Source organism: Crinia signifera, chromosome 7 (assembly GCF_055691185.1).
Source record: "Crinia signifera chromosome 7, ASM5569118v1, whole genome shotgun sequence".
Taxonomy (NCBI): domain Eukaryota; kingdom Metazoa; phylum Chordata; class Amphibia; order Anura; family Myobatrachidae; genus Crinia; species Crinia signifera.
In genome coordinates, this window is record NC_139223.1 from 111,696,242 (window position 1) to 111,719,539 (window position 23,298).

The 23,298-nt window shown below is 47.2% G+C and overlaps 1 protein-coding gene across 1 annotated transcript in view; it reads right to left on the minus strand.

Annotated features, from left to right (window-relative positions):
• Positions 1 to 12,325, minus strand: part of TFCP2L1 (transcription factor CP2 like 1) — a 50,959-nt gene extending 38,634 nt beyond the window's left edge. The window contains exon 1 of the mRNA XM_083153635.1: positions 11,936 to 12,325. Within this exon, the coding sequence (XP_083009761.1) occupies positions 11,936 to 11,997 (62 nt within the window). The 5' untranslated portion in view covers positions 11,998 to 12,325. The remainder of the gene's footprint in view (positions 1 to 11,935) is intronic.
• Between the last annotated feature and the right edge of the window lie 10,973 nt (positions 12,326 to 23,298).

Below are 23,298 nucleotides of genomic sequence, written 5' to 3' on the forward strand. Positions count from 1 at the left end.
ATACGATGACCACGCCTTAGTTATGAATCTCATTAGGATTGTACGTGCATACTGTAGATGCCTCTAGGACTATTATTGACATTCAACAGCCTATACACATTATTTTAACTTTATATACATGCTTATTCATTTATTTTTTTTCCCCAGTCTCAAATAACCCCGAGGTGCATGGAGGGATTCCATTGCTGTCTAGGCCAGTGGTACAGGTTAAGAATCCCATATCCGAATAGCCGTTATCCGAATTATTCCGAAAACCATACATTCCAGATAGTGAAAAAAAATGTTTTTATAAAAACTTACTGGGGACATCTGTAACAGCACTACTGAGGACATGATATGCAACTGCACTACTGAGGACATGATATGCAACTGCACTACTGAGGACATGATATGTAACTGCCACTTTATATGTACAAGACAATGATTGCTTGGCATTCAAATTCAATATCTGAGATAGTACACAAACTTTGTTTCATGGTTTGAAACCTTGTTTTTTGAACAAATAAAATATATTTGTGTGTATTTTATGCGCTTGATGTGTTTATACAGCATAACTGCAAGATTCTTTAAAATACATAATTGAAATATTAAAATATTCAGAAATACGGAATACTCCGTTATCCAAAATTCTCCTGGACCTGAGCATTTTGGATAAGGGATACTCAACCTGTATTTCTCTTACAGCCTGAAACAATGCTCCGCATATGGAGGCCGATTCAGACCCATTCGTTATGGGCAGAATTCGTCCACGTTCCTGATGTTCGAGGTTTCGGTATGAGTAAACCCAGGGCACAAAAAGCTTTGGTGAGTTTCACACTCACCAAGCTGTTTGCTCCAGGAGGGGTGGAATGGGGGCAAGCAGAGGAACGCCCAGTGTTTTATGGACATCCCCATAAAAATGCTGGACGTTCCCCTGCTGATGCAAGCGTGTCGATGCCTACTTGGGGTGGGCGATCCGCCCCAAATTTGGAGATCTGTGTCTAAATTAATAGTCAGTATAGGCTGACTTTACATTCTGAACGCCAGGAAAATCATTAGATGGTGAGGGACCATTGAATGATTTTTCAGCCGTGTGTCCGCATGCCAGGGGATGTGTTAGCGTACACATCCCCTTACATGCTATTTATTATTATTATTATCCTTTATTTATATGGCGCCACAATGGTTCCGCAGCGCCCAGTTACAGACTACACATAATCAAACAGGAAAAATAAAAAATAAAAACAGTAACTTACAGTTGAAGATAATACAGGGTAAAGGATTATAGGAACATCAGCGTATTGCTGCAACATAAGTATCCAGGTGGCAGCAAACAGCGTGCTTTGGTGCAGTTGAATACTGCTGAAGTAAGAAAGGATAAGCACATGAGGTAAGAGGTCCCTGCTCCTGTGAGCTTATATTCTAAAGAGGAGGGGCAGACAGACAGGGGTGACACCGGAGGGGTAGACAGTGCTAGCGGAGAGAGTTGCATGGAGGGGGCGGGCGGTGTTTACCGGTGCACTAGGCTGGGATTACACACAGCCTTGCAAACAGGTCTGAATCAGGCTCATGGTATGCACAAGTTTCAGCTATCCAACCAAATAACAAGTTTTTATCACTTGTACAAATCAGTTAGAGTTACAATGCTTCAATTTTTGGGATTCACAATCCCAGTGCTATTCACCAAGGTACTGGCACCGGATAAAACAAAAAACAAAAAAAAATAACTGCTTTTGTTGTTTATTTCTTTATGAGCAATATGAACTTTTTTGACATTGTAACATTTTATGCCATTATTCATCTGGATACCATCCGAAATATGAATCAAGGCTAAATCTGCAATTATGAGAACAAGCCATGAAATACAGATTTGGGGGCTGGGTCATAAACAGAATTCATTATGCATTTCCTTGGGTGTGGGTTGTTAGGTCTACAACAACTAGGTCGACACCTCTAGGTCGACAGGCAGCAAGGTCAACAGGACATTAGGTAGACACAAGCCTTAAGTCGACAGTCAAAAGGTCGACATGGGGTTTTTAACTGTTTTTTACCCGAATGTCGACATGGACACAGTTTGAAGTGCACTGCATCCCCTCGCAATGCTTCGGGCACAGTGCCTCGCTACGCTCGGCACACTATTCTATTCTCCCACCACGCCCTAGTGAATGGTAGGGCATAAAATACCAACTGTCGGCACGTCAGCTAAAAAAAAAACTGTGAAAAACCCCATGTCGACCTTTTGACGGTCGACCTCGCCCATGTCGACCTAATGATTGTGTCGACCCAATGACCTGTCAACCTACACGCACATCGACTTTGTTGCCTGTCGACCTAGTGGTGTCGACCCAATGCTTGTCGACCTAGTTGCGGTAGACCTAATGACCATATCCCATTTCCTCTACTCAAACACTGGATATACCTAGAACGTTTGTGACCTTAATGCATTTTACCAATTACTTCAAGAGCTCGCTCACATACACACTTATACCTATGCTATAGTCCTTTTACAGGTGCTACATAAATGCACTGCAAACACAGGATATTCGCTTGAAAAAGAGTGTACGGCATAACAACATTTTCTCTATTACATTTACATTATAATATGCCCTACTTGGGACTGCAATATTCTGTTGTACTGATTCGGAGCTCATGCATGGTTTTATTTTTTAACAGTTCGTTAAAAAAAAAAAAAGGAACAGGAGCAAAACTGATACTCTTCTTTTATTCAACAGTATGTGGTAGATTATGTAGTAGATAGGTATTTTGAACGGGATATGGTTGCTAGGTCAACATACATTTAGTTGACCATTAAAGGTCGACAGGGCTAAGGTTGACACAAACATTAGGGCAACATTGAAAGGTCGACAAAGCATGAAAGCTGATACTGTGTCCATGTCGACTTACGTCGACATAGACCTTCTGACTGTTGACCTTCCCATTATTGACCTAAAGCTTGTGTCAGCCTTTCGGTCCCTGTCGACCCATTGCAGGTGTCAACTTAAGCCCTGTTGACCTTTAGTGGTCGACCTTCATATTGCTGACCCTATTCCCTATGCCCATTTTGAACATGGCACAATCTGTGTATAATGTTCAGTTGGTGCTGTATATGAATATAAGCCATGGAATCCCTTGTAGTTAGTCTCGTGAATGAGGTTCTATAACCTTTGACATGAAAATGATGTAGTTTTCCAGCATCTACCATGAAAATAAACCCGGAACCCCCGTTTTATATTTTTACCTGTGTTTCAATTGGAAAGACTTTTTAAGTGCATCATTATTGAATAGAAGACATTGGGGGAGATTTACTAAGATGGTAGTTCTATTTCACATGTGATGTTGCTATTGGCAACCAATCAGAGTTTACGTCTTTTCTATTTAGCACATTGCTAAATAGAAGATAATAGAAGATATAGAAAATCTAATAGAAGATAATAGTACAGAAATTGAATGCAACAAACATACCCAACTGCATGTACAGATGGAGCGCCTCTCAGTCAGCGCTGGGAATCGCCAGATTCCTTGCGCTGACGAGAGCTGGCGGAGAGGCACTCCCATCTGACGGGGACATGCAAGCGTCTCACACGTACGTGCGTCCTCATCAACACGGTGGCGAGGATCACTTTCCCTGCCGGTCTCCGCTTCAGGGAGGTTTATGGTGGTTGGTGCGGGGAGATACAGGGGAGCGTCGGAGAACCGACTGGAGATGGTGGAGAGTTCAGACGGAATGGGGCGCACAACTGGCAGGGTCCTGGCAGTTGGCGATAGAATCGCCAGGACCCACAAGAATGTACAAATTTCACTCATTTTGTTTTTAAAAAAAATCGTTTTTAACACAAATGCATAATAAACTGAAAATGTTTGTAAACAAATGTAAGCTGCATTTAAACACCAGAAAAAAATAAAGTGCTAAGAATTGCAGTTGACATTCATTTTTTACTAAAAAGCTACTATGGCCTTATAATATATCTGACAGCATCAGTTCATAAAATAGAACTTTATTTTAATATAACTGCATTGTGCTCTTCAGCATACATTAACACTGGCATTTCATGCAAGTCCACATGTAGGGAGGTTATTAGACTGATCTTCTGTTATAGCAAGCACTAAATCTCAGGGACAGAAGAGGTAAGAGGAGGTCACCCAGCATTTTGGGTCATGCCAGATGAGGACACAGACATGGGTAGTACACAAAAACTTGGCATGTCTCATTAGTCACTCAGTTAGAAACTGGGTGGAGAACAGAAATAGATCTGGCAACGGGCACGGAAAAGTCAGGCTTGAGCTGCATCAGCCAATTTTTGTGCCAAAATTAAGGAAAAATCAGTAATACTGTGAGAAATCTGCCAGTAACACTATGAGGGGTATTTAATACTCTGACGGCGAGCTATGATGGCAAGAAGTGCTGATAGCTTGGCGTCAGAGTATTCAACTCTCTCCCCTTCACTGGTTCCTTTCAGCGAGGTGGAAACAGCGAGTGTGGACATTAAAACGTTAGAGCTCACCACAGAATGCAGTGGACTCACTGCATTTTCTCCCAAATGCAGAAAAACAGACAAAAACAATTGCTTTGAAAAAAATTGTTATACCAGATTCATTTAAAAAGTTTGTCTGACTGACCATTGTCTGATTTCCAGTGTTTCAAATTTTTGAATGTCATTTGCTCCCATCAGACAGATTGGACAGATAAATCTGTAGGTGCGTAACCAGACACAGGAGAAAATATCACCAGGTGTCCCAGCTATTAAGAACCCTAATCTATTGTAACATTGAGAAAGTAGAGACCACAGCCCTTATTCAGATCTGATTGCAGTACAAATTTGTTCTCAAATTGGGCAAAACCATGTGCACTGCAGTTGGGGCAGATGTAACATGTGCAGAGAGAGTTACATTTGGGTGGGGTGTGTTGAAACTGAAATCTAAATTGCAGTGTAAAACTAATGCAGTCAGTATTTACCCTGCACAGAAACAAAATAACTCACAAATCTAATGCTGCTTTCACATTGCCTAAACTTTTGAATACCGGGTCTCAAGCAGGTTTGCAGTGTGAAAGCAGGACAGACAGTAGCTATAAGACAGAGTAGTGCATATGTAATGAACAGCTCATTACATATGCACATATGTAATGAGAGGCTCATTACATATGCACTGCGCTCTCATAGCTACTGCCCGAGTCCTATATACTGGTTCAAAACCATACACACTGCATAAAAAACGTTTGCAAATACCGGTTATTTATCTGCTTTCACACTGCAGCTCTAACCGTTTAAAAAAGGCTAAAAAATTGGCAATATACCGATTAAGTGCTGCAGTGTGCAAGGGGTATTACTCTCTCTATACATCTGCCCCACCTGCAGTGCACATGGTTTTGACCATTTTGAGAACAAATTTGTACTGCGATGAGATCTGAATAAGTGTCCGTATTCACTCCTAATATACTAGGTCTGATTCTAGTGCCAGGAGTATTCCACAGATGGGGCCGGGCTCATCTTTGCAGGGGATGGCGATGGCGACGCCATCGCCATTCCCTGCTCCCGCGCCATCTGTGTGTCGGAAGGGGACGCGCCCGCACGAGGTGCGCGCGCGTCCCCTTCCGACGGTGCTGCCGTCCCCTTCCGACGGTCGCCCGGTGCCCACACCGGGCGCCCGCACCCCCCCACAGCCTCCTCGGGTCCCCCCAGCCCCCCTCGAGCGGGAGGCGGACAGTATTGCGTCCGCCTCGCCGGCCGGCCGCCCGGATACTGAGACGCGCGTGCGTGGGGGACGCACGCGCGTCTCAGTCAGATGGCGCGCCGTGTTGCTGGCGCATCGCCAGCAGCATGCTGCTGGCGATTCGCCAGCAAGCATAAGGCCGGCGCCGTCTGTATAAACTTATTGTTGCAAGACCAACTTGACAATGCCCAGGGCTCTAAATATGCAACATCTGCTCACATTAGATACATACTGAAGCAAATACATTAACATAGTCTTATTTATTATCACTGATGGAGTCAACAAATACAAGTTAAATAAGCAACCACATTGTTTTACTATCAAGAAACAAAGCTACATAACAATGCTGCATTCAGTATGCTGTATAGAGCATTATAAAGCAAGAAACTTGCTGCAAGATGTTCAGTGCCAGAATCATTCATATGTTACACATATACACAGCACACAAAATATTAACCATTCTCATTGTACAAAGCATGTCAATTCGAGTATATTACAGATTGGTTTTATTTTTGGCACTTCATATTAGATTATTATTAGATTCATATTAGACATTTTTTTTTATTTATGACCACCAAGTGACGGGTGATGGTTATATAGATATAGTTTGCTTATCTAGCACCAGCACATTCTGTTGTGCTTAACAATTGGGAAGATTATGGGGGAGATTCTCTAAACTAAAAATGCAGTAAAAACCCCGTTATCAGGGTTTTCACTGCATTTTGGGATGCTCTAAGCATCCCCCGCCGGGTTATCGCGACGGGGGCATCACCAGAAAAATCTGGCGATGCCCCATAGAAGCCTATGGGCTTCTAACGCGACCCACCGCCGCCCCGCACCGACCCCCCCCCGCACCGACCCCCCCCCTCACCGACCCCCCCCCTCACCTGTGTCCGGGCAGCACAGTGCTGTGCTGCCTGGACCTGTGACCTCCTCCTCCCTGCACTATGATCCTCTTCCGGGTGCAGGGAGGAGGAGAGCCCGGCACAGCAGCAGCGCCAGGTAAGGGAGGGAGGGGGGAGCCGCCGGGACCTGCTGACTATCACGGCAAAGGACAGCTCTTAACGCAAGAGCTGTCCTTTGCCATAATATCGCATGTTAGTCCATATGCGATAATTATGAATGCGATGGGCGGTGAAGGGGGGGCGGAGCTGCGGTGCGGATGTTAGAACATCCCCCCCTATATATTTTATACACACAGACACACACACCCTCCAAGGATAATTGCTAGTGCTCATTGCCCTGTCTAGAAACATATTTAGCAGTGGCACCAAAAATAACAGCCGAATATTATTTCAAGCATTTACAGTATGTACATTAAAATGTACAAAAAAGCCACAAACTAAATGTTGCGTCTGTTAAGCTGGTCATTCATCTACAGATTAATTGTCTGATCTGGCTGGTTGGAACAAATACCTGGCAACATCTGTATGACAGTTTGTCAGTTTTCCAGCATTTCCAAGCAAATGGTCAACAGTCTTTTGCTCTGATCCATTACCAGGTTTTTGTTCTAACCATCCAGACCTGACAATAAATCTGTAGATGTATGGCCAACTTTATACTTTCGTATAGGCTACATGATGGGAATTTATCAAAGGATGGCCAGGGGCAACATTGAGAGATATAACGCACTAACAAATTAGCATCTAACTGTACAGACCAGGTTTAAAAAAGGTCAGATGAGAGCTGATTGAGGAGTGCTTTATTTCTCTCTATCCATGCTTTATTAAACACCCCCTAAACCTTAAATACCTAAATCTCCAACCATTTTGGATGTTTCAAACATACAGGGTCCACTGCCTAAGGCAGGCATTCCCAACCACATTCTTAAAGGCACACCAACAGTGCAGGTTTTAGTGATATCCAGGTTTGAGCACAGGTGACTTAACCTGTGCTCAAACCTGGATATCACTAAAACCTGCACTGTTGGTGTGCCTTGAAGACCGTGGTTTGGAATGCCTGGTCTAAAGCCACCTGAAGTCATCTTACCATCAAATCTTCAGGTTTGAGACACAGAATTAGGACTGACACTGACAGCAAACTCACCTTACTCATTAACCCAAAGACAGTGGGAGCTGTATGACATACATGTGCTATTATCATTATAATAAGGTATACATCACAATTATTACAGATTGGATGCAATCACATTTGCAGTTAAATTTGCAAATTAGATCCTGAAGAATCTATAACAGAAATGCAAACTCACCTAAAAAACAGAAAACAAATCGGTAGAATTTGACTTTAAAAATAAAAGTAAAGTAACCTAAATAAGAGGTTTTCCATTTTTATATAAGCATTCTATTCATTGACCAATATTGAAGTAAGCTCACTTCTGAGGGCCAGGATGTCAACATAAAGTACGTTAACAACCTTTTAAAATGTACTCCGATCAGTACATATTTACTCCATAATTTTTATACTTTGTACCCATAAAGGCCCCGAAGGGGCAGGTCAGACATGATTTCCCTTGAACTCCAGGTCAGCTCCTTGTAGGGCTTCCATACGATTTGGCCCTTGATGGGCTATTTCTTACATCGCACACATGTGAAAGGACTCCCAAGGGAGTTCAAGGGAAATTAGATGCAATACATCGCAGCAGCTAAAAATCACGCGCAGTGTGCCCAATTATGATTTATCCTATGTTCTACACATATGTCCTCCGACTTCGATCCGATGTGTATCGGATCTGATCTGATGTCAAACACCTTCGATTTTGGCCACTTTTCATCTGATTTCTCTGGCCGTTTCCTCGGATAGGGATGTAAATTTAATTTGGCTACAGACTACTTATAAATGTAAACATTTCAAAAAATATAATTTGGATTAATTTTGTATCTGTTTTATGTTTATTAAAACATTTTATGTGATACCCCTTTCTCACTGCAGCTCTTAAACCGTAATTTGCCGTTTTTTTAGCCCTTTTAAACGGGTAGAGCTGCAGTGGGAAAGCGCCAGCGTTGCTTTACCCGTTTAACAAATACCGGTATTTGTTAAACGGGTAAAAAGCAGTGTTTTACCCGTTTAAGAGCCATTTTTTTGCCAGTGGGAAAGGGTCTTAAATGGTATTTAGTAATAATAATAAAGGTTAAGAATATAATTGGCTGATGACTGTACACACCACATCCTGTGGGGCAAGAAATAGGACAGCCCATGTTTACTATTGGTTTAAACGTGTACAATGTGAATGTGACAAAATCGGTATTTAAAAGACAATTTACCGTTTAAGAGCTGCAGAGGGAAAGGGTCTTTATGGCTCTTACTCGTTTAAAGACCCGTTTACAAATACCGGGTCATTACCCATTTAGGCAGTGGGAAAGCAGCATTATTTTGGATTAAAAAAGGTACAACTCTGCATACATTTATCATATTATATGTTTAGAATCTGATCAATTACATAAACCTTTCCACAAGAATAAGACTGGGGTTTTTTTTTTCATTGTTCCACCTAATTTGCACTGAAGTATTTGTAATGTCAAATCTGAATATAATAGTTTCACATTTAGGAAATGTGTCTGTCCCAGATCACCTACTAAAAAAAAAAAAAAACCTTAACAGCAAAGTCCCAGCTGCACTATCATGTTGCAGTTTGTTCCATAGAGTTGCCCTACTGATCTCACAGGAGAGTGCAGGCTCTGATTGTGGTGATAATCTGGTGTTGAACATATTTATTTAGCTAAGAATGAAGACCCTGACCTAAAATACCAGCCAGGACATCATTCACTTATCACTGACTAAGGTAAATAGCATGTAATGTTCTGTAAAACTGTTACATGTGCATGCAGGTGGCCAGGATGGTTGCAAAACATAAATTGCACAAATCCAGAGTATAAAAAGGAAAAAAATCTAAATAGCGTAAATAGGGACAAATAACGAAACAGGTCAACTGCAGGGATGGGCAACCTAATTTTCTTCCGGGTCACCATATGACCCCCTAAATTTCAAATGGGATCCACAGGCAGCTCTCTATGGGGCAGATGTATGACCGGGCGTTATGGGGGAGAAGCGGTATCAGCACACGTTATGTGCACTGATACCACTTCTCCCCATGTATGAAGGAGCCAGCATGCGATAAATGACAGGGGCGGTATGCGCCCCTGTCCATATCGGCACTGCTACCATTCCGCCCGATGCTGGTTTTGGCTTTGCCAGCAGCAGGCTGGCAAAGCCCTATCTAAACAGCAGGGACAGCGCTGTCCCTGCTGTTAGCTCTGGTCTGAGCTGGGAATCTTGCGTGAGCAGCGAGATCCCGCGCATGCCCAGTCGAGCCGGCCGGGGGACAGGAGACAGCGCATCAGTGTAAACTGATGCGCTATCTCCCGGAGGGGACATCGCCGGAGGGGGGAGTTAGCGCTCCCCCGCTTCGGCAGACAAGATGTTAATACATTATGTTGATGTCCCTTCCTGCTTCGCCTCGCTAATGAGGTGAAGCAGGAAGTATTATAGCGCACGATAAGCGCCGCTATAATACATCTGCCCCACTGTTTCAAATGGATACACAGGCAACCCTGTGACCTTCAAAGAGAATGCACAGATGGCTCTCTGACCTTCAATTGTTATGCACAGGCGGCACTCTGACCTTCAAATGGGATGCACAGGTGGACCCTCTGACCCTCAAATGGCATGCACAGACAGCCCTCTGACCTTCAAATGAGATGCACAGGCGGCTGTGTGACCTTAAAATGGGATGCACAGGCGGCCCTCTGACCCTCAAATGAGATGGACAGGTGGACCCTCTGACCCTCAAATGGCATGCAAAGACAGCCCTCTGACCTTCAAATGGGATGCACAGGCGGCTGTATGACCTTCAAATGGGATGCACAGGCAACCCTGTGACCCTCAAATGGGATGCACAGGCAACCCTGTGACCCTCAAATGGGATGCACAATAATCTCAACAGTAATTTAAAGAATACATTTGCATCACTGAAAGGAGACCCCTATCTACAATATCAGCAAGCCTCTTGAACAAGCAGCATTACCAGCTATAACAAACACGTCCCCTTTACATTGATGATTGGTAGACAATACCTAACCACAGCAGGCAGTAAGAGCATGTGATATTTATGTTGACAGAGCCTGGAATACACATGGACGTCTGCCACTAGACAAGTGTCAGTCTAGCAGAGAACAGAACATGCCCAATGTACTCACACACGTCTGCTTAACACACTGAAAAACGGAGCAAGCCGCTATACACGTGGGGAAGTGTTACTCGGAGTCTCGGACCAATACACAAAGCTGTCACCGAACTGCTTACGTAGTGCAGATGAGGATCTCACGTTACACAGCACCAATACAAGCCATGGATGGGGATCATTATTAACCCAGACGTGCTGCACCCTATTACAGTAATGAGGACTCCAGTAACACGCACAGTAAGTAAGTAAGTAAGTTTTATTTATATAGCGCACTTTCTCCAACAGGACTCAAGGCGCTTTACAGACAATAAAAATAACAATGCACATACTGCAATACAAAGGGTTATCAGTACAAGGAACAGGCAACAATGGCAGTACAAATGTACATCACACATACAGATATGCACAAGACGCATTCTAATAAGGGACACGGACATGGGGAACATATTTACCGAGCTGTGCAGTACCCAGGCAGCCATTCAGCGGCGCCACATGGTGATTGCACAGCCAGTAACAGTACTGATATATATAAACTAGATGTACTCTAATGAGGAGCACAGACATGGGGACCATATAATTACTGAGCTGTGCAGCACCCAGTCAGCCAATCAGCGGCGCCACATGGTGATTGCACAGCCAGCTAGGTAGCCAGTAACAGTACTGATATATATACTAGATGTACTCTAATGAGGGTCACAGACATGGGGAACATATCATTACTGAGCTGTGCAGCACCCAGGCAGCCAATCAGCGGCGCCACATGGTGATTGCACCAGCCAGTACTGTACATATAAAACACAAAAGAACAGTACAGGGTACACAAAACTAGTCATAACACAATTAAAGCACAATTCTTAGTACACAATACAGCTGAGATATAAGGAAGTGAATGAGAATAGATGCAGGTATAGATTGTAGATGAGTAAGAGAGCTGTAGTTGAAATACAAGAAGAGTGCAGTGAGAACAGGAGGGAGGAGGGCAGTGACCAGCAGATCACGGGTGACAATGTGGTCGGCCGACGATCGCACACCGATTGCGGCCAATGCGCTATGAATCTCCGCGATGACCAGAAGCCACGCGTGGCTGTGTACATGACGGGCACTCACCGCAGGTAGCCTCCGCTCGGGTGCTGGTTGTAGTGTTCAGGCTGGGTGTGCCAGAAGAGCATTTTCAGTGGGCACTGAATGGGCAACAGATCCGGGCACAGCAACAAACTCCAGAAAGCCCCCCTCCCCCCAGCACACGCTCCCCTCTGCTTAGCGATCTCTCTCCTGCTCGGCGCAATCAGCACAGTACATACCCCCAGCCGTCCCTCCTACAGCGCCCCTCTCATACCCACACCCGCTGCCTGGGACCCCCTGCAGTATGGAGCCTCCGGGTGTCCGATAGTCATACCCCTGATCTCAACTGCTTGTGCAGCCCACAGTGACCCACCCACTACACCCTAAACACCCACGGACACAGTGCGACGACTGCCTTATCTCCTGCTCCGGACCATGCCTTTATACATGCCCTCCCCCCGCCCGGTCGGTCCCTCGCCCACGTCAGCTGCACGGCACCCATCCCCCTGTCTCCTGCCCGCCCGCTTCAGGGTGTAGTCTACAAATTACCTGCCTTCACCCTCCCGTGGAGCGGCTGCCTTCCTTCTTTCTGGAGCTGGTTGAACTTGTGTATATAGACTGTAGCTGCAGTATCCCCTCCGGATAGCGAGCGTGCCTGCCGTACCCCTCCAGAGAGATAATGTTTTGGGGACTTTGACAGTGATACCGCTCCATAGAGCAGGTGTGCCGGGAGGGTTGGGATCGTTTTGTCTACAGTATGTTGGTTGACAAGCATTAGGTCGACACTGTTAGGTCGACATAGGATTAAGTCGACAGGTCAATAGGTCGACACAAGCATTAGGTCGATAATGTCTAGGTCGACAGTCAATGTCGACATGGACACAGTATTCCAGTGCACCACATCCCCTCGCATCACTCGCTTTGCTCGCAATGCGCTCGGCACACTATTTTATTCTCCCACCACACCCTAGTGCAGGGATGTCAAACTCAAATTCATCGGGGGCCGCATCAGCAGTTTGGTCACTCTCAAAGGGCCGGTTGTATCTGTAGGACTATGTGTCCACTCTTTATTATCATAAATTATTGTCACTGCATTTAATTATTGTATACTCAGCAGTAGCATTTCCCTCCTGCTATTGCTGTGAACTGCAGTGCATTAGGGCACACGCTGCCTGCACAGGGGGGCAGCACTCAGTCTTAGGGCATATGTCCTGCTTATTATCATGGGACACAGCAATTAATGATGGGCTGCAATGTGCCAGTGCGCACACACACACATAGGCAGAGAGTTTGACACTTACCCGCTCTGATGCGTCCACTCCAGTCTGAGCTGCTCCACCACCAAGGACACAGCTGCGCTCTCTCACAGGCGCATTTCCCCCTCCCTCCTGTGAGTAGCGCTCCTCGCACTATCTATCCAGGAGTGGGGGGCAGCGTGCTCCCGGTCACTGTGCAGTGCACACTCAGCAGTAAGTGACCTGGAGCGCACAGCAGCAGCAGCACCATTCACCACGACGGACCTGCTCTTTCCTCTCTCTGGCTCCTACACAGCAGGTGGGAGCGGAGGAGGGGTTGACGACCGGCGGCACTGCGCTAGAGGGCAGACGTTCTCTGGCTTGTAGGCTGCCGCGCATGCGCTGAAGAGGCGGCTTTCTTGTTTAAAAAAAAATCGAGAATAAAAGGTGAAGGCCGGCGGCGCGGGCCACATGAAGAGGTCTGGCGGGCCGGATTTGGCCCGCGGGACTTGTGTTTGACACCCCTGCCCTAGTGGATGGTAGGGCATGAAATACCGCCTGTCGGCACATGTCGGCTCAAAAAAACAGTGAAAAAAACCATGTCGACCTTTTGAGTGTCGACCTAATGCTTGTGTTGACCAAAACCCATGTGGGCCTAATGGTGTCGACCTAATGACCTGTCGACCTAAACCCATGCCGACCTAACGGCGTCGACCCACTGCATGTGTAGATGGCGTCGACCCACATACTGTAGACCCAATGACCGTATACTGTGCTGGGACTGTACTTATTTGCGGTACCCCACAAAGAGGGCCTCACCATCCTTCTGAATTTTATGTTTTTAAGCAGGAGTAATTAGAAGTCTTAAGGGCCCCACACCGAGAGCGATATTAAGCCTATTTTCTGAGCGATTTTACATCATTTCTATAAATTGCTCAGAGAATTGCTGTGTGTGTGTGGCACACACAGCAATTCAAAAACGCGTCCCCACCGCCCCGAATCTCACCTGCCTTTCCGTCCGCCTGCCTCCCACCCGCTGTCAGGTGAGAATGTGGGAATCTCACCTACCTTTCCGTCCGCCTCCCACTGTCCGCCCACCTGCCGCTGTCCGCCCGCCTGCCGCTGTCCTCCTTTTGCTGTCCGCTTGCCTGCCGCTGTCCTCCTCCTGCTGTCTGCCAGCCTGCCGCTGTCCTCCTCCCAGTGTCCGCCCGCCTGCTGCTGTCTTCCTCCCGCTGTCCGCCCGCCTGCCGCTGTCCGCCTGCTGTGTATTACTGTACATCTCCAATCTAAATTTATTTTCATTCACCTTCCTGACCTCTCTTCTCCTTTTCTGTCTGCTTTATCACCTCAACTCTGGTCGTATGATAACCATGAATTGACTACACTGAATGTCCAAAAGCATGTCCAAAGTCAGGCCCGGGGGCCAATTGCGGCCCGTGCTGTCATTTCAAGTAGCCTCCAGCTGGAAGCGGGCAGAGCATCAGATGTGGGAAGCACAGCACAGGACACTAAAGGTGGGGCCCTGGCGAGCGTGCCTTGACCTTGCTGTCTGCTGCAGTGAGGAAGTGCCTTTGGTGTCCTACCCCTGCTGCTGCAATCGTATATCACCCTACTCCACATTCACAGTGACAGCAGTGTTTGGGGACGGGGTGCAGCAAGGGGGGAAGCTTGCTCCCGTAACATGCAGAGCGGAGGAGGGCAGCAGCGGGAGCCCAAGCATCTCCTGTCCTTGCAGTGCCTGCTTTGCCTCTTTCCTCTGGCTCACACAAGGGGCTGGGAAACATACAGTGAAGGGAGGGGGCAGAGTGGGGGACATACAGTGAAGGAGGGTCAGGCTGGGGGACATACAGTGAATGGAGGCAGTGATGGCTATTCAGAAAAGGGGGAGCAGGGGCAAGCTGGGGCAGGGCCGTCTTTTCATATGGGCTTAATGGGCACTTGCCGAGGGTCCCCAGGTGTATAAGGGCTCTATGCTGATAGCTGAGGATTCCCTTTTTCCAGGGATACCAGAATTTTGAAAATCGGCCCTGGGGAACTGGAGATATCCAACTTCAAAGCAGCAGTCCACATCGGACCTGTTAATTGCAATTCCCAGTCATATTTCTCAGGTTCTCTCTAACGTAGAATTTTTCTGAGAGTATGGGGGAAATTTACCAATATGAAAAACCTAGTTTTTCGTATTGGTTGTTTACCTACGACTGCATACGACTGTTTAAGTCGTATGCAAAGTCGTGTTCCGGAGGGGGATTTACAAAGCAGTCAGATACGACTGCTTTGTAACCCTCCGATGGTGTAATGATTCGTATTAGCGGCCGTATATACGGCTGCTAATACGAATTATTTCTAGCAGTCTGCACGGATCAAGTCAGATCCGTGCAGGCTACAGTGTAAAAAAAATAGAAAAATAAATAAATAAAAAAAAAAAACGGCGTGGGGTCCCCCCCACAGCCGAAACCAGCACCAGGCTGAAGGAGCCGGGGCCGGTAATTAAAAATCAGGGAACCCGACAAATAGGGGTTCCCCGATTTTTAACAACCAGCCCCAGGCTCCAGGTCCGGGGCTGGTTCCCAAAATACGGGGGACAAAATGAGTAGGGGTCCCCCGTATTTTAAGAACCAGCCCCAGGCACAACCAGCCGGCAGGGTAATGTCACAGCCGGGGGACACTTATAATATAAGGTCCCGCGGCCAAAACATTCTCCCTACCGACCAGTCAGCCTGGCCAGGGGCCCTGGGGGAGTGGGGACCCCCCCAATAATGGGGTCCCCCCCCTCCAGGACTTACCTGACCAGGCTGAAGCCTGGTGCTGTCCCCGATGCCCCTGGGCGGTGGGCATCGGGCTGATTATGTTGTAAAAAATAGATAAACCATTGTTTTTTACTGTGGCACTACAAGTGCCAGCAAGCCTCCCCAGCAAGCTGGGACTTGGAGAACCACAAGTCCCAGCCTGCTGGGCATTAAAGGGCCCGCTGGCACTTGTAGTTCTACAGTTAAAAAAATAGTGCACAAAACACACTGATACACTTTTAAAATAAAACTTTATTACACACAAAGCCCACACATACTAATACTTACCTATCTTCTTCCCATAGGTCGCCCTGGTCCTGTGTCGGCGTCTTCTGGTCCTGTGTCGTCTTCTTCCTCCATGTCGACGTCGCTGTCGGCGATGGTGTCCCCGTCCGGATCCGACGAAATCCATTTGGGAAGCTGTGGAAGGAAACCATACTCACCTGTCCCAGCGCGACGTAGTCCAGGTAAGGGTCTTTGCAAAAAAATAAACCGAACACCCCGAAACCAAACCGGACTGACGGAGCCGCACGGTGTTTACATCGTGCGGCTCCGCCTCCCGAATGCCGCTATTGGCCGCCTTGCGGCCTAGCGGCCAATCAGGAGCCGCTAGGCCGCAAGGCGGCCAATAGCGGCATTCGGGAGGCGGAGCCGCACGATGTAAACAAACACACGTGCGTCTCCGTCAGTCCGGTTTGGTTTCGGGGTGTTCGGTTTATTTTTTTGCAAAGACCCTTACCTGGACTACGTCGCGCTGGGACAGGTGAGTATGGTTTCCTTCCACAGCTTCCCAAATGGATTTCGTCGGATCCGGACGGGGACACCATCGCCGACAGCGACGTCGACATGAAAGAAGAAGACGACACAGGACCAGAAGACGCCGACACAGGACCAGGGCGACCTATGGGAAGAAGATAGGTAAGTATTAGTATGTGTGGGCTTTGTGTGTAATAAAGTTTTATTTTAAAAGTGTATCAGTGTGTTTTGTGCACTATTTTTTTAACTGTAGAACTACAAGTGCCAGCGGGCCCTTTAATGCCCAGCAGGCTGGGACTTGTGGTTCTCCAAGTCCCAGCTTGCTGGGGAGGCTTGCTGGCACTTGTAGTGCCACAGTAAAAAACAATGGTTTATCTATTTTTTACAACATAATCAGCCCGATGCCCACCGCCCAGGGGCATCGGGGACAGCACCAGGCTTCAGCCTGGTCAGGTAAGTCCTGGAGGGGGGGGACCCCTTTATTGGGGGGGTCCCCACTCCCCCAGGGCCCCTGGCCAGGCTGACTGGTCGGTAGGGAGAATGTTTTGGCCGCGGGACCTTATATTATAAGTGTCCCCCGGCTGTGACATTACCCTGCCGGCTGGTTGTGCCTGGGGCTGGTTCTTAAAATACGGGGGACCCCTACTCATTTTGTCCCCCGTATTTTGGGAACCAGCCCCAGACCTGGAGCCTGGGGCTGGTTGTTAAAAATCGGGGAACCCCTATTTGTCGGGTTCCCTGATTTTTAATTACCGGCCCCGGCTCCTTCAGCCTGGTGCTGGTTTCGGCTGTGGGGGGGACCCCACGCCGTTTTTTTTTTTTATTTATTTATTTTTCTATTTTTTTACACTGTAGCCTGCACGGATCTGACTGATCCGTGCAGGCTAAAACGCAAATAGAACAGGAAAATGGTGTTCTATTTTCCTGTCGTATTTGCGTGGGTGTTTCACACCACTAAGCAGCCGTATTGTCAGTACGGCTGCTTAGTAAATCAGAAACCACCATTCTTTTGAATGGTGATTTCTGTCGTATCCTATCGATGGTGTAGGGCATTCGTATTTGTAACTACAAATACGAATGTTCCATCTTTAGGACTACGAATTGTTGTATTTTTGGGATTGTAAATCCCGAAAATACAAATTCGTAAAAAAAAGGTGTATTTCTCCCTACGAATACACCTTTTTTCTACGAATCCATTTTGGTAAATGTCCCCCTATATACCAAAAGGTGGGACTCTCCCCTTTCTGTCGATTCTAGCGGCTTGTCTCTATCATCCTCAGAACCAGAGATACAGAGATATCAGTCTTCCAGCAGCCAGTCCCTTCTCCAGCTCCAAACGTCTGGTGTACAGTTTTATATTATTGTCAATGGATTGCTCTGGTTCCTGATCTCTGATCCCCAAGTTCCCAGCACCTCCTGAAAGTTGGGACTCTAGATTTTTATACTATTGAAGGCTAAGAAATCTATTTCCAGATAATGGCGATATCTGCAGTCAAACAAGATGCCCTTCCACTGGAAAATGACGAATATTAAGCCCACTCCATTATCCAACCCTCCCCTGCGTATAAAACACCCCTTACCTCCCTGGAAGTAATTTGCAAGGGACCCTTCATTCAGCTCAGTGCCCCCTTCCACACGTTAGTGTTCTCCCTCCCACCACCTGTGCAGTAAAGGAGAATTTTGCAGAAGTTACTGCTCCAGGTCCTACATGTTGAATGGAAGATGGAGCAACCCCTGCCACCCTGGGACATCAAAGCTGCTGCTGATAGCACCCCCACCCCTAGGAGGGGAGAATGGGTAAGGGCCCCAGTGCATTGCTTTGCCCAGGGGCCCACACTGCTGTTAAGATGGCCCTGAGCTGTGGGACAGAGTGAATGGGTGCAGAGTGGGGAACATACAGTGAATGGGGAACATACAGTTAATGGGGGCAGGCTGGGGGAAATACAGTGAAGGGGCAGGCTGGGGGACAAAGAATGAATGGGGGCAGAGTGGGGGACCATTCTGATGTGATTAATGATTCAAAGAATGTCAGGCTGAATGGTCAGCCCCCACACATTTACACTTCACCAAATGTGGCCCTCGTTGCAAAAAGTTTGGACACCCCTGGACTAAAGAGTTATAAGGAGGGACTAATAGGCTTTTATCAGAATGGTAAAAGAGCGGGAAACGGTCATATGTCTGACCACACTTAGGTCGACAGTCATTAGGTCGACCCCGGAAGGTCGACTGGCCCCACGGTCGACAGGGTTAAAGGTCGACATGTGTCAAGGTCGACATGACTTAAGGTCGACATGGGCCAAGGTCGACATGGGTTTAAGTCGACAGTCATTAGGTCGACATGAGTTTTTCACTATTTTTTGAGCCGACATGTGCCGACAGGCGGTATTTCATGCCCTACCATCCACTAGGGTGTGGTGGGAGAATAAAATAGTGTGCCGAGCGCAGCGAGGCACCGTGCCCGAAGCATCGCGAGTGAAGCGAGCGATGCGAGGGGCTGCGGTTTAACTCCAACTGTGTCCATGTCGACTGTGTCGACATTCGGGTAAAAAAACAGTGAAAAACTCATGTCGACCTAATGACTGTCGACCTAAACCCATGTCGACCTTGGCCCATGTCGACCTTAAGTCATGTCGACCTTGACCCATGTCAACCTTTAACCCTTTCGACCTTGGGGCCAGTCGACCTTTCGCGGTCGACCTAATGACTGTAGACCTAAGTCTGGTCTGACAGATGTAACGATTCCAAAAGAGCATGGGGAACCTCACTCAAACAAAATATTTAAAACATGCTGCTCCTCTGCTCTGATCTGTTCATATCACACTCTCTTTTACCTTTCTCATAAAAGCCTATTAGTCCCTCCTTATAACTCTTTAGTCAACTCATGGTTAACTTTTCTTGTTCTATCTTCCTAGCGCAATCTACAGTAACAATGTCACCTCTATTCCCTACTGCTGAGAAATGACAGCGGTGAATGGAATGGTTGCTGTTGGCAAAATGTATTTGTACCCAGCATAAGGAGGAGCAGGGACGTAATGCATTTCCCCACTTTCTGGACATGCACTTCAGTATGCACAGAATGTCCATTTTATGGGCCCCATTTATCATTGATCGCATTTACAATGCAATCTGGGCAATATATTACCGCCCAGGTGTGATCATTTCACCCCAATGTGTCACCTGCTATGCGCAGGGACAGGGCTCTGAAAGAGCCTGTCCCTGCAATGCCCGAAGCCGGAAGCCAGGGGGTCTGCGCATCTGCCCAAGATTCAAAACGGAACCGCCAGACATTTCAGAGCAGTCGCTCAGAAAGCTCCTGCTCATTTCCCACATGTGTGCCTGTGGGTAGATGAGCAGGGCTTTTCTGAGCTGAAGAAGCCACCATCAAGCCTGCCGCCGCCGCCGCCCAGGAGCCCCGCCGATGCCTACCTGAAATGAGTACCCACTGACGCTGCCTCCTGTCCGCCACGCCTGCCCTCTTCAGTCAGCTGCAGGAGTGAGAGGACGCGACGCTGGACTCCGGACCACTAGCCACCAATGGTTAAACCTTTTTTTTGGGGAGGGGGGGATGCCACTAGCCACCAATGTTTATTTGGTTGGGGGAGAGGGGATACACTGTGCCACCTATGTTTATTTGTTTGAGGTGAGGGGGGGGGGGGGAAGCTATGCACCAACGTGTATTTATTAAGGACATTTATTTATATTTAAATAGGTTTATTTAGGAAATTGCTGTCTATACCATATAACATTATTTTGTGATGAAGTGCAGATTTTTACGCCACTTTCTGTGACGGTTGTGACAGATTTGAAATCTCCCATGCTGAATCTCCCATTATGAATCTGACACAAATCTCTCTGTATGTGGCTCATTATCTATAAGAGAGTGAAATCTCCCGTGCTGAATCTCCTGTTATGAATCTGACACAAATCTCTCTGTATGTGGCTCATTATCTGAGAGAGTGAAATCTCCCATGCTGAATCTCCTGTTATGAATCTCTGGCACAAATCTCTGCGTATGTAGGGCCCATTACAGTATTTCAGGCTGTATCTGTGCTATCCCTTCAGCCAGATTTCCTCTGTGGGATTGTACTATTACATTTGTGGGGTTGTACGGTAATATTTCTCTGGACACCAGAAGTCTGTGGGGTTGTACTGAAGGGCCCTACATACGCAGAGATGTGTGCCAGAGATACATAACGGGAGATTCAGCACAAGAGATTTCACTCTTGTGGCTCATTTCAGACAATGAGCCACATACAGAGAGATTTGTGTCAGAGATTCAAATTGGGAGATTCAGCACGGGAGATTTCAAATCTGTCACAGAAAGTGAAGTACAACACTGCACTTCATCACAAAAATGTTATTATTACTGAACATTACTTATTACTCTTTAATAAGTATTCTTTCACCTCCCCCTAATATTGCCCCCCCCCCAAAAAAAGTTAATCATTGGTGGCTAGTGGTTCCCCCTGCACCGACCGACCCCCCCATATGCAAACTTTTAAACATTGGTGGTACAGTGGGAACGGACATAAAAAAAAATACTTACCAAGTCCGGGGTCCAGCGTCTCGTCCTGTCATACAGACAATCATTTTGTAAAATAAAAAAATGGCATGGGGTCCCCCCCGAAGGCATGACCAGCCCCGGGCTTTTTGAGTGGTCCTGGTTTCCAAAATCCAGAGGACAAAGTGCGTGGGGTCCCCTGGATTTTGGGGACCAGCACCAGGCTCTTGAGCTGGCCCTGGTTTCCAAAATACGGGGGGACAAAATGAATAGGGGTCCCCCGTATTTTGGAGACCAGCACCAGGCTCCACTAGCAGGGGGTGTAATGCCATAGCCAGGGGACACGCTTGATGGTGTCCCGTGGCCAAAGCATTACCCACCCTAACTAGTCAGCCCAGGCCGGGAGTTTTTGGGGAGGTGGGGACCCCCCAAAAGAGGGGGTCGACCCTCTCCAGGGCACCCCAGGCCTGGGCTGCAGCCCGGGGCTATCCCCTGCACCCCTGGGCGGTGGGTGCAGGGTTGATAGCTTGTTTAACAGTAATATTGTCTTTTACAGTAGGACTACAGGTCCCAGCAAGCCTGCCCCACATGCTGGTACTTGGGAGAACCACAGGTACCAGCATGTGGGGCATTAAAGGCCCGCCGGTACCTATAGCCCCCCTGTAAAGGAAATATTAAAATAAAACACACAAACACTGGTTTTAAAATATTTTATCAATCTGATTCTTCTTTTTTCACCCAGGGGAGCTCAGCCCCCCAGGGCTTCTGCGGCATCTTCACCTGGGGGCGGCAGCCGCCTAAGCTCTTTTGCATGGCTGCCGCCTCCCAGGGCTTCTGCCTCTTCATCTGTGTTCTTCACCTGGGGGCGGCGGCCTTTTAAGCTCTTTTGCATTGGCCGCGCCTCCCAGGACTTCAGGAGCTCTTCTCTCCTTCTCCGCCGTCGGACTGAATGCCCCTACCCCGTCTCGAGCTGGCTAATATAGCCAGCTCTAGGGGGCGGGGCAATGACGCGGCGAGCCGTGATTGGCTGGCCGCGGCCATTTTGAAATTTACATTTTTTTTTTTTTTTTACATGTCCGCCGCGCTGCCGCCCCACTGCCGCCGAGAGCCGAGAGGAGAGGTGAGGTGGGGGTGGCGATGGGTGCTACAGCTGGTGGGGGAGGGGGGTCAGGGGTGGCGGCGGCGGGTTCTGCGGCGCGGGGTGCGGCGGGTCTGCAGTCGCTCGGCCCTGCTCATCTGCCCGCAGCCACACATGCGGGAGATGAGCAGGAGCTTTCTGAGCGACTGCTCTGAATTGTACAGCCCGTCCGTTCTGAATCTTGGACAGATTCAGAACGGCGGGTGCGCGCATGTAAATCGCTGTGTGGGCTATATACACAGCGATTTACATGCATCTTCAGGTATTTTCTGAGCGATTTGTTAGAATCGCTCAGAAAATGCCTGAATATCGTGCTGTATGTGGGGGCCTTTACTTTAATGGGTATCTGGTTAATAAATTGACATTGCATATGTCAACACCATGTGATCAAAAGGTTAACAATGCTTAAGATTGACAGGTACAGAAGATTGACAGGTTCAAAAGCTTGAGGTGTTTTCAATGGTTGAATTTTTATTTTCCAATTTATGCTTTATTTACTATCCATGTGGGTATCTATTGGGAATAGTATTCTGTGGCCAAGGGAGTCAACCTCTTTGACCGAAGCAAGTTTCTACTGATACGTAGATCATTTATGTGTTTACCTTTTGTACCTGTCAAACTTAAGCACTGTCCACCTATCACATGTCATCCTTTTGTACAAGTCAACCTTATGCATTGTCAATCTTTTCTTTCACACCCGCTGTAATATCTTCCATGTAGGTGTATATGGTATTGGACTTCCTGTAGTGTACATCTATAGTACTGTTGATGGTGTGGTGTATTAGTTTGAAAAGGTGTAGATAGATACCAAGGATGACATGCACAATGTCAACACAAGCAAAACATTTACATGGGAAAGGTTGACCTTATTTTTCAACTTTTTTGTGTCAATGTCCACATCTGAGCACGTGGATCCCCAATCAGTGTACCTCTTCGCTCCTCTGCACTCGGCACACTTAACTGGCAATGGAATATGCTGCGCTATATAAGAA